A 12,738-nucleotide genomic window follows, 5' to 3' on the forward strand; every position below is an offset into this window, starting at 1 on the left:
CAGAATATTTCACATACTTTGTGAAGAAATGGGTAATATACACAATTGTCCGTTGACCCCCTCCGAAGTTAGATGGCTCTCATGGGGCAAAATCCTTTTGCGCTTGTTTGAGCTTAGAATGGAAATCCTAGTTTTTTTCAACAGCCACCCTTTCCACCTTGCCAGCTGTATGGAAAATAACGTCTGGCTCCAGAACCTAGCTTGTTTCGCAGATATTTTCTCAAGAATTAATTACCTAAATTTATCTCTTCAAGGCCTCAGTATAATGTTTTCAATGTGCAAGAGCGAGTTGAATCCATGATAAAAAAAAAGTTGCAGTTCTGGGAAAGTTGTTTGAAAAACAATCAAACTGAGTGTTTCAGTACTCTTCATGACTTCCTGGCAGAACATAAACTTCAGTTGGATCAGTGCACTAAAACCAATATAACTGCACACCTAAAAGGACTTTGCACAATTTTCCAGCTATGTCAGGCGATAATGACTGGATTCATAACCCTTCTGATGATACCACTTTCTCAACACACATATTGAATACTGAGAAAAAGAGAAATTGTTTGAGATCTCCTGTGATTACGAACTGAAAAGGAGTTTCAGAAATCTGTCATTAATCAACTTTTGGCTGAGTTTAAGAAACTAGTACCCTCTTCTGGCAGAAAAAGCTATTACAGTTTTGTTACCATTTTCAACAACATACTTATGTGAGAAAGCATTTTCCTCATATACACATCTGAAAACCAAATACAGAAACAGACTTGATGCTGAACCAGACCTGAGACTTTATCTTTCTCCAGTGGTTCCAGACTTGCAAGAGCTATGCAGAGCAAAGCAAGCGTATCCATCACACTGAGGAAATTTAAACTTAAATCCCTGGAAATATTAATTTTTAGGAGAGGGTTCACGAGATTTCACAATTTAATGAAAGGGGTTTACGGGTTGTTAAAGTTTGGGAACCCCTGTATTAGAGTGATGTTTACCCAGCCACTCCTCCATTGTTTCTCCAACCTCTAATCAGATCCATAAGAGACAGAGGAGGTACTGTGGAGGCAGAATAATTATTGGGGATGATCAGCGACACTGAATAAAGTCAATAAATCCTCATACTAGCGAAGTCAATCTCCCTCACAATATCTTTAATGAACATGTTCTATGCAAGATACTCTAGCAGGAATAGTTTTGCCACTTATAATTATAGCATCCAAAATGTTCTCTTAGAAAACTAATCTTAACTCTTCTGCACAACAGTACATTTTGGAAGTGCTGTTGGTTCAAATTAATGAATATACTGAAGAGATATATTAGCAGTGAAATATACAATATTCATGATATTCTATAGTAACCAACCATCGCATATGGTATATAAATTACCAAGGTGGTAAACTGTGAACAAAATCAAGAAATATTGTAACTGACAAAGTTACTTCAACAAAAGCAAAAATTATAAAGTCCACTATAGAAGTATAGCACTGAAAAGGTATTTTAATACCCAAGGTTAAAATCTATATTAAATTGCTTAAAATATCTAATTTATACATGTACAAATTTCCCAGTCATTCTTTAGAAACAGGTTTTACTGTATGGGAATGTTCTAGCATAAAGTATATTACCTCATGGCCCATAAGAACAAAGACCCATTAAGGTTACTATAACTCTGCAAAGAATGCATTCTGTACATTGACATAATTTGAATACAGCAGAAATATTAAGTGACATACAGCTCTGAAGAATAAGTAGAAAAACCCCACACGAGTAAAGAAAAGCAGTGAAGAATTAATGATCAACTAATTTTTCCTCCCACCTGCTGCAATTTGCATCCAGGACAACATTTTCAATTCTCTGGACCATTTCATCCATATCAGTCTTTCCTTTTTCTTTCCATGCATCTTCCAAAACTGATCCGGTCAACTAAAAAAAAAAAAAAAAAAGGCATATTTTATTAATAAAAAAGCATGTAAGTGCACTACATAAAATAAGTTAAGGTTCATGGAATTCTGTGACAAGTGTAGACACATTATTTGACTACCCTAAAGGAAAAGCTAACCTTGATTTTCTAGATGTCTTTAATTTCATAACATTACAGACCGCGTAAGTTAGGGTGGGCAAACTTTTTGGCCTGAGGGCCACATCGAGGTGCGAAACTGTATGGAGGGCCGGGTAGGAAAGACTGTGCCCCCCAAAGAGCCTGGCCACCGCCCTTGCCCCCCATTCGCCCCCTCCCACTTCCCACCCTCTGACTGTCCCTCTCAGAACCCCCTACCCATCCAAACCCCCCTGCTCCTTGTCCCCTGACTGCCCCCTCCTGGGGTCCCCTGTCCCAAACTGCCTGCCCCGCCCCCCTCCCCCTGGATCCCACCCCCTATCCAACCCCCCCACTCCCTGTCCCTCCCCCGCCCCCACCCCCAACAGGCCCCCTGGTACTCCCACGCCCTGTCCAAACCACCCGGTTCCCTGACTGCCCCCTGCTCCCTGACTGCCCCGGGGACCTGCTGTCCCTAACCGTCCCCTGCTCCCTGTCCCGACTACCCCCTGGGACCTTCTACCCAACCCCCCCACCGCCGCGCGCACCGCCTCCCCCTTACCATGCCGCTCAGAGCGGCAGGATCTCGTAGCCCTGCTGCTCGCGCAGCAGCGTAACTGTGGCGGAGGGGCCGGGGGTAAGCCTCCTGGGCCAGGCAGGACAGTCCTGCGGGCTGCAGTTTGCCCACCTCCGATATAAGTTAATGAATTCTCATTAAATTGTGTTGGTAGTTCATCAACAGCTGGTCTTTGGTTTTTGTAAACAAAGTGAGTTTGGTCACTGAACCTTCCACTTTGTAATGCTACTTAGAAATTGAATGACCAGCCCTGTTGCCATTTATGTTATCTTCAGGACTTTACACTAACCACAACTTGAAAACAACTCTTCAGTAACCTCACAAGACTTTAAAGCAGCCACGCAAGGTTCACTCTTTAAACATGTGCACAAAACCTGATGGTGTTTTTCCAAGCAATGAAGACTTTTCTATTTTACAATTTTTATGATAATTATTTCCCCTAAAAAGAGAGATATATCACTAGGTTTGCCCAAAAACCCACACATCACTGGGAGATGAGGAGCTCTTCCTAAATTACTTAGTGTAGACATTACCTCATAGGTCTTGCAACTAGGCAAAAATACCATGAGAAGGATAAACTTCAATGTTATTTCAAAACTAAATTCTGAAATAAATGTAGTATTTATTTAGATTTATGACAGAAAGCTAAAAAAACTGGTACTAAGTTCCCAAATTCCATATTTCAAAAAAATGTATTTTTAGGATATCTGAAATTAAAGAAGAGAAAAAGAACACAGTCTGTATGCAAGTTTAGAACTTCTATGAATCACAAAAGACCAATACGACTACAAGTATGAGAGAAGAAAGCAGCAAGATTAGACCTTACCTGAAACTTTGACTTTTGACTCATTTGAAATTCTGTCCCTTATTACTAAAATGTAATATATCTATTTTTTCCTAATGAAGTTATGACTGATGCGTATGGCAATTGCGAATGTTGGTCTATTGAGTAATATATCATGTATAAAGCTAGACTTAATAAACAGACTTCAAACCCAACCAGACTGATTTGGCCCTTCTTCACTCTCAGGAATATAAATTAAGTACTATGCACGTTACTGTTGACAGTATAAAAAAAAAAAAAATCAAGGCCTTCTTGACTGCTGTGTACAGAGATTAACAATATCTTGGCACTCTCAGAAGAGCCAGGATTTGCTTGTGATCTTTGTCAAAATTTTCCCTGCCTCCACTATTGTGTACTGTACACTAGCTGGTTGCTGACCTCCAGCCTCAGAGCTGCTGTATTTCACTGGTGCAATATATATTTTTAAACTGTTTTGGGATCCATTGAAATTATAAAAAGAAATGGAGTACTTGTGGCACCTTAGAGACTAACAGTTTTCCACTGAATGCATCCGATGAAGTGAGTTGTAGCTCACGAAAGCTTATGCTCAAATAAATTTGTTAGTCTCTAAGGTGCCACAAGTACTCCTTTTCTTTTTGCGAATACAGACTAACATGGCTGCTACTCTGAAATTGAAATTATAGTTACTATATACAAAGTCAAATATTTTTAAAGTTATATTGCTATATTTTCTGTAGTTAGAAAATGCCACTTAATTGTTGCCAAGTTAAATCCCATATAATACCCAATTAACAAAAGATAGTAATGTTTCTTTCAAATGATCAGATGAACACAGAACGATTCTACTGGTACCACTGTCTTAGATGAATGATTTTGAAATGCATGTTTGTCCTGATGACTTCAAAAATAAAAGATAACAAAATACAGTAGATCATTTGATAAGCCAACTACAGTCAAATATTTGATTAGCAGTTTTAACTTGTAACTGAGGGCAGAACTTGTAACCATGGTCACCGTAAGCCAGAGAGTTATTTGTATTACCTTAATGGAAAAGGCCAAACATGTATTTCTACACAGACTTCATGAACTACTCAGGATCTTTCATCAGGTGTAGTAAATATTCAACCACAAATCTATGTAAAACAGATTAAATGCTGTTTGGAAAACAGAATGAATAAAGAAGTGTGAAATACGAAAAAAGCTACAGAAGGAACAGAAGTCTTTGTGCCTATACTCCCTTACTTATTTTTTTTAAATAAGCTGAACTCCCCCAAATCTTAAATGCTGCAGACATAAAACAAACCTTCAAAAAGAGCGCCACGTTTTTAATTTATATAGTTCTACTGTAGATATTTTCAAAAATTCCAAGCTTGGACATTTAATGAAGATATAAAAGCCTAGATTTAGTTCCTAAAGAAATGAGTTTTCAAAGCGCTAAGCATCTGCAGCACCCAGTCAGCTCATAACTAAATCACAGGGAGCTCAGCACCTATGAATATCAGGCTGCTTAATTAAATGCCTAAATATGGTTTCAGAAGCCTAAACTTAAATAAAATTCAAATTTGGATATCTATTTGAAGTAGAGGCTGTTTTTGGCTTATTTTTAGCTGCAAAAACCCTGGATGATATCATAGAAGCAGTTCTCAGAACAACATGATCTCCTGTTCTCCAACACCAATTATACTTGTGATGTCACAACTACTGCTGTAACTAGGTATCATCCCAAGAGAAAAGGTGAATTTTATTTTTCTTAAATTGCAGTAGTTAGAGATGAACTACTTAGACTCTCAATGATTTGCTGAAGTTATGTGCAGACTCAAACAACGCAAATAAATTTTACATTTTAAAACAACCAACCAAAAAACACACAACCAAAACCAACCAACCAATTGCTCCTTTACTTATCTGCCAAAACTTCCAACTGTTCTATGCAGCGTTGTTGTAGCCATGTCAGTCTCAGGATGTTAGAGAGATAAGGTGGGTGAAATAATGTATTTTATGAGACCAACTTCTGTTGATGAGAGAGACAAGCTTTTGAGCTTACAAAGAGCTCTTCATGTCTGGGAAACTTATGCAAGGTCTCCACTACACACTTACTTTGGTATAACTATGTTACTCAGGGGTGTGAAAAATCCAGTGCTACGTTGGCAGGAGAGGGCTTCTCTTGGAGGCGGTGTTATTAAGCCGATGGGAGAGCTCTCTTCTGTCTGCTTAGAGAGTGTCTATGCTGACACTGCATTGACCTAACTACACTGACCTAAGCACTATGCCTCTCATCAAGGTGGAGTTATTAAGTTGGTGTAGTGGGCAAGTTACAGGAGAGGGAGCTACATTTCAGTGTAGTCGCTTACAGAGTTAGCTGTGTGACGTTATTGACTTCAACTGGGACCATATAGAACATTGTTGCAACCAAGGTCCTGCAGTGGCACCAAATCTTGTATAAAGGGGGTCAAATAAGGTGTCTAAGACGAGGTTATGGTTTGCTGGTTATGATTATGCGATCTTTTTGCATGTATCATTTTTGTATTTAAAGATATAAGTATTAGGTCTATACTGTCTGTTTTTCAAACTTATGCTATGCTTCTGGGTGACACCCCAGACCAGTTGGTGTCAGCTCTGCCTAGCCTGCTTGATGGCCCATTAAGGACCATCAGCTATACAACTGACCCACTGAGAGAAGGCAGACACACCTTGCGACTCAGCAAGGTATGCAGGGACCTGCCTATGGACAGAACTCTGAGGTTTTTCTAGGCCATGTGAGGGACAGCTTTTCCTTGGGACAAAGAAAGCAGAGACCACATGGCAAAAGAATATAAAAAGCTGCTGCAGCTCCTCCATCTTGTCTTCAATCCTGCTTCTTACCTCTGGAGGGACTTTGCTACACTGAAGCTTTGAACAAATGACTGATGACCCATCCCAGCTGTGGATGTACTCCAGAGACTTAATCTGAACCTGCAGTTTATTCTATCACTGCTGCAAGCCTAAACCAAGAACTTTGCCATTATTGTATGTAATTGATTCCATTTAACCAATTCTAACTCTCATCTATATTTCTTTCCTTTTATGAATAAACCTTTAGATTTTAGATTCTAAAGGATTAGCAACAGCGTGATTTGTGGGTAAGATCTGATTTGTATATTGACCTGGGTCTGGGGCGTGGTCCTTTGGGATCAAGAGAACCTTTTGTCTTTTACTGGGGTATTGGTTTTCATAACCATTTGTCCCCATAACGAGTGGCACTGGTAGTGATACTGGGAAACTGGAGTATCTAAGGGAATTGCCTGTGTGACTTGTGGTTAGCCAGTGGGTCTTCTCTGTTTGGCTGGTTTGGTTTCCCTTAGTGTGCACAGAAACCCCAACGTTGGGCTGCAACTGCCCTGCTTTAAGCAATTTGTCCTGAATTGGCACTCTCAGCTGGGTCCCGCCAGAACCAGCCTCGTTACAAGCTGTAATAAGCTAAAGCTGTAAAATAAGCTGCTTTATATCCAAATAACTCTGTAGTATAGATCAGTCGTCATAGGTAAATACAAGATGGAACAGATTATTTAGCATAAGTAGTTAATGCATATTTAAAAAGGACGATTCAAGGCAAAGTGGCCTGTTAACACCCCTCCAGTCATAGGTAGGAAAGGAAACAGGAGGAGGCAGCAGCAACTGGGCGGGATGAGGTGGGAGGGGGTGTTGTTAGTGGGCTATAGATTGTTGTAATAAGCCATAAATCCAGTGTTTCTATTTAGTCCATGATTTTAGTGTATAGCAAAGTTTTGAATGTAAGCTCCGAGTCTCATCTTTTGAAAGTGTTATGTAGGTCTTCTTTGAAGAGGACGATGGGTAGGAGCTTATATTCTTAACTTTGCTAAAAGAAAAGGAGTACTTGTGGCACCTTAGAGACTAAAAAATGTATTTGAGCACAAAGCTGTAGCTCAGAAAAGCTTATGCTCAAATAAATTGGTTAGTCTCTAAGGTGCCAGAAGTACTCCTTTTCTTTTTGCGAATACAGACTAACATGGCTGCTACTCTGAAACATAACTTTGCTAGACACTGAAAATCATGGACTGAATAGAGACACTGGATTTATGGCTTATTACAACAGTGGTTCTCAACCTTTTTGGGCTCAGGACCCATTTGTAAATGTTTATGTCCTGTCATGACACACTAAATAGTCTGGCGGTAGAGGCCCTGGGGTGGTTTCAGTTGAATTCTGCCCTGCACTCACCCAACAGTGATGGCTTCTGCAGCTCTTGTGCTGTGGGGCTGGCTGGGTGTGGCGCTCTGCTCCAGGCATTTCAACTTCCGGGGATGCAGCACAGCTCACGTTTGGACCTGCCTCCTTGACTGGACCAAATTTGTGAGAGTGGAGTTGTGACCTGGCTCATGGGGTTGCAGTGCCACTCACTCAAATTTGGCATACCCAGACTCCCGTTGTCATGATGACTGGGCCAAACCTGAGGGGCTCTGGGACTCCAGAGGTTGCAGTGCCTGGAATAGGTAGGCAAGCCCAGCCAGCCCCTTGGGACAGGAGCTGCCATGTGATCTTTGGAAACATTCTGGAGACCCAATTTGGGTCCCGACCCGCGGGTTGAGAAACCTGGTCTACACTACCAACTTATGTCAGTATAGCTACATCGCTCAGAAAAATCCACCCCCCCATGCAATGAAGTTATACCAACCTAACCCTCAGTGTAGACAGCACTAGGTTGACAGGAGGGCTTCTCCCTTCAACATAGCTACTGCCGCTGAGGGAGGTGGAGTACCCAGATGGATGGGAGAAAGGCGAAAGCAATGTCTTCACTAAGTGGTGCAGCTGTGCTGCACCAGCACTGCAAATGTGAACAAACCCTGAGTAAGTTTTCCAGACCTGAAGAAGAGCTCTGTGTGCAAAGGAGGAAATGCTTTTCAATGTTTTGAAACATGAACATATTTGCATTTGTTATGGCTACATATAAAATTCTATTAATGATTTCAGCTCTTAATATACTTTTATAGATCGTCTGCAGTTTACCAGCAGAAACTATAGCAACCGCCATATTGTTAATTCCTTCCACTTTGCATCACTAGCAGGCAATGTTTTCTCTCTCCTTATCTCAGAGGCAACTATCCAAAAATATAGCAATCACTTTAAGGAGCTATTTTAACATGAAAATATTAAACTAGCAATTTTCTTTAATATATCTTGGTGTTAACTGATCTCAACACAGAAGTTATATTTTCATATAAAAAGGTAGTGTTGGTCAAGTACTTACTTTCATACAGCAGGGCAATCTGGTTATATTATGACAAAACCTGCAATATTTCATCAACATTTAAGTTTACAAAAAGTAGCAGTTACAATACACTTTTAAAAGAAAGAAAACACTGAATGCTGAACTCTTCCTACCTTCAGTAACTTTACTGCACAGATTAAATTGTTGTCCACAGGATTAGAAAAAAGCGCGTTCAGTAATTCCCGAAGGCCAGTCTGCAGGATCTCTGCTCGCATTACTTGTCCTTTTGTTCCCTTAATCTACAAATGACCAAAAACCATGTCTGAACACTTAAAATAGATTCAGATTATTTCTAAAGTTTGCTATAAAGGTTTCCCCTCTTCAATTCTGTACAGTTCAATGTGATAATACAGCAGTTGGACTTGACAAGTAGAGGAATATGAAAAAGTTTAATAAAAACCCCCCAAAAATTCTAAAGTAGGTTTTCTATAAAATTTGACATACAGCATACTTGCTGGATGGTATTGCATAATGATTGTATTAGCACTTGTTTGGGAAGACCTACATAAATGCTTGTTGTGACTTCCCCATTCATGAGTGACAAAGGTCATCCCAAGCTCTTGAGAATAAAAACCTTTCTACCACACCATTATGTGCCCTGTCTCCCCTCCACCTCACATTTGGAAACTTCTCTTTGTAATTAAATGTTCTAGAAACTGTTTTTTTAAATAAAGGTTAGACTCTGCAAGAGCTGATGGCTGTCATCTGGGAAAACTGTCTGACTGCCATCAGCAAATGAGCAAATGGCTTTTTTGAGGTCTAGTTATAAACAAATTAATGTGCAATACATACATTTATTTTGTGATTAGGTCTCCAAAACAGCAAAGCACATACTTAACTTATTGGAACATTCAAGAAATTTGAAACATGCATCAAATTTAAAAAAATCAATGAAAGGCAATATATACTTTCTAAAAATCACACCACATTTAACCTGTGAAACTCACCAGGGTAAGATTTAAAAAAAACCTCATATATATGGAAAATGAACTGGCATGCTTCAAGGCATAAGACAAATTCTAACTAATAAGAGTTAGGAAGAAACTTCCCCTATCAGCTGGTTCTTGGATTTGGGTACAATAATATATATTGTGGTGGTTTCACCGGGCAAAAATCTCATTTCAAAACAGAGAAAGGAGACACCTCATGCTGATTAGTCTGCCCTAGCTTAAGAAAGAAAGAGAAAGCATCTGTATCAAATACTGACTTTAAGAAAGCTGCTCTTATTATAATTTATTAGAAGCATTTTTATTCTCTAAATGACTTGTTCTTGTGTTGTTTTCTGAGACTCTGATGACAATGAATCAGTTTTGAAGTTCCTAGATGGTTAAAGGTTCAGTAACATAAAAGATTTATAAAATTTGATTTTAATCTGTTTTTTTTTAAAAAGAAATTTTAAATGAGTAACAAAAAAGGGCCATGATACAGAACTTTTTTCTTACCTCGAGGTTAAGATAAAGTTCAGCTAGGAACAGCACAAAAGCATGAAATTGTTTTCGAGTAGCCTCATCACCTTTTGCTGCTTGATCTCTGTTTTCATACTCCGTTTGACACCTACAAAAACATCCTCAGAATCAAACTACAGTTACTGCTAGAAATTCTAGTGTTCATAAGAGTTAACTGTTTAACACGCTATAATGCTCTGAACTACTAAACTGAATAGAAAATATCTCAAGGACATTGAATACAGTACATCAATAAAAAAGGGACTAATTCATGAAGGAATGTATAGGACTTCATACACACAATAGGAATTTTCTTCTTTTACATTAATTAACTTAATTGTATGATTTAAAAAAAAAAGGCAAGTTTTCTAGTGCTGAAAGAATGGAAGCAGACAGCAAAATGGAACAGAACACAATACTTCTTTAAATATATCACTGATATATATTATTTCCCTACATTGTCCCTATACAAGTTAAATATTGGTAAATGGGTCCAAAAAGATGTAACTTCACACAGTAAGTAGAAGTTGAGTAAGGATACTTTAAATGATAGTTTCTCATATCCTCCTGTTAGTGGCTTTGTGTGCAACACCACAGACTATTTTACACCACTTAACATGTATCACCCCTATAACCTTGGCCCATCAGTTATAAATGATTGATATATATGGTTTAATTGTAAATCAAAATGAGATGGTGGACTACAGTTGAATGGAAATACAGAACATAAAAAAGATGAAAGGGAATAAGGGGCAATTTTGTATAGAACTCTAAGTACCCATACCAAACAAGGTCTTTGGAAATGTGCATACCAGTACACAGCAACAGAGAATCTTATGGACCAATCCTTTTCATTATCAAGCATTGTCAGTGATAATTTGATGGAACAGAAAGGGACTTGGTTGTGAAGCTGAGGAGTATGACTGATTTAGGAATTGGATTGAAGAACATGCAAGTTGAGGTTGGCATAAATATTAATATTATTTCCTGGATTTTCAGTGTCAACATTGATAAGAAAACCACATGAGCAACCTTAATTAAGTTTTCTAGATGAACTAACAAGGCAAATCTTCCTGAACACACTCATGTTTCTAAGCACAGTTCTAGAGAGCTGACTACGATTGCGGTTTAATGGATTGATTTGGGGACTGGGAACGATAAAATTTTAATCCAAAATACTGAAGTGGACTTGCTATACTGGTCTTGGACAAATCTTAGGGCATGGCTACACTTGCGAGTTAGAGCGCATTAAAGCAGTCCAGTGCGCTCTAACTCATGATGCGTCCACACTGGCAAGGCACGTAGAGCACTCTGACTCCGTGGCTAGAGCGATCCTGGTACTCCACCTCAGTGAGTGGAATAACATTTGATGAGCCCCCGCTGGAGCGCCGCAGCACCAGTGTGGATGCCCTGGTCTGTTAATGCGCTCTGATCGGCCTCCAGAAGTGTCCCACATTGCCTGTTTTAGCCACTCTCGTCATCACTTTGAACTCTACTGCCCTGCCCTCAGATGACCAAACTGTCAGACCCGCCCTTTAAATTCTCTGGGAATTTTGAAAATCCCCTTCCTGTTTGCTCAGCCAGGCGTGGAGTGCTCTCAGCAAATCTTTCCAGGTGATCATGCCTCCACATGCCAGGCGATCCCCAGTATGGAGCAATGGCAAGGTGCTGGACCTCATCAGTGTTTGGGGGAAGGAAGCTGTCCAGTCCCAGCTGCGCTCCAGCCATAGGAATTATGATACCTTTGGGCAGATATCAAGGGACACGATGGAAAGGGGTCATGACCAGGATGCACTGCACTACAGGATTAAAGTGAAATAGGTGGTGAATGCTTACTGCAAAGCCTGCGAGGCAAGCAGCTGCTCCAGTGCTGCTCCCTCTATCTGCCGTTTTTACAACGAGCTGGACGCGATACTTGGGGGCGACCCCACCTCCACTCCCAGTAGCACCATGGACACTTCAGAGTACAGTCCAACAAGGCCGGAGGAGGAGGAAAAGCAAAGCAGGAGCGAGGGTGCTGAGGAGGAAGATACCCTGGCATCCCTAGATGCATGCAGCCAGGAGCTGTTCTCAAGCCAGGAGGAAGGTGGCCAGCTGCAGCGGCCAATGCTTCGGGAAGGACAAACACCATAGGAGATTCCCGGTAATTGGCTTTTATTTTGGGAAGGAAGTTATTCGGTGAGAGCTCTTGGGGCAAGCAGGGTTAGGGCTGCATGCATGCCTAGATGCGGAATAGGGCATTGATGCACTCTCACACATAGTGGTAATCTGCCTCAGTGATCCCTTCAAAGGTCTCATCCAGAACTTGGGCATTGTGGGAGAGCCATTGTGGTCCTTGTCCCAGGCAAGCTAACATGTACGCGCCACTGTGCCATGAGGGGTGGGGGGACCATTGCTGTACACAGGCAAGCTGCATATGGGCCAGGGCAGAAGCTGCATTGTGGAAGAAGACCCTCTCTTGCTTCCCAGGTCACCCTCAGCATCGAGGTATCTTCCAGGACGAACTCCTGCGGAAAATGTGGGGACAGTGTTCAGTATAGGGGCCTCCTGTAGCTGTTGGCTCTCCCCAAGGCACAGAAACCCAGAGGACAATACAGCCATGAAAGAATCAGTCCCCCTTGACCCTGTGCTTA

General features: G+C 40.6%; 1 protein-coding gene across 2 annotated transcripts in view; it reads right to left on the reverse strand.

The window, feature by feature from the left end:
• PAIP1 (poly(A) binding protein interacting protein 1) overlaps positions 1-12,738 on the reverse strand; it is a 45,072-nt gene that overhangs the window by 12,762 nt on the left and 19,572 nt on the right. For both annotated transcript variants that reach the window (XM_084629154.1, XM_084629155.1), the window contains exons 5-7: positions 10,103-10,214; positions 8,774-8,899; positions 1,796-1,902 (exon numbers count right to left, since the gene is read on the reverse strand). In XM_084629154.1, the coding sequence (XP_084485280.1) occupies positions 1,796-1,902; positions 8,774-8,899; positions 10,103-10,214 (345 nt within the window). The remainder of the gene's footprint in view (positions 1-1,795; positions 1,903-8,773; positions 8,900-10,102; positions 10,215-12,738) is intronic.

The sequence above is a fragment of the Lepidochelys olivacea genome (genome assembly GCF_965140295.1).
Source record: "Lepidochelys olivacea isolate rLepOli2 genome assembly, chromosome: 5".
Taxonomy (NCBI): domain Eukaryota; kingdom Metazoa; phylum Chordata; order Testudines; family Cheloniidae; genus Lepidochelys; species Lepidochelys olivacea.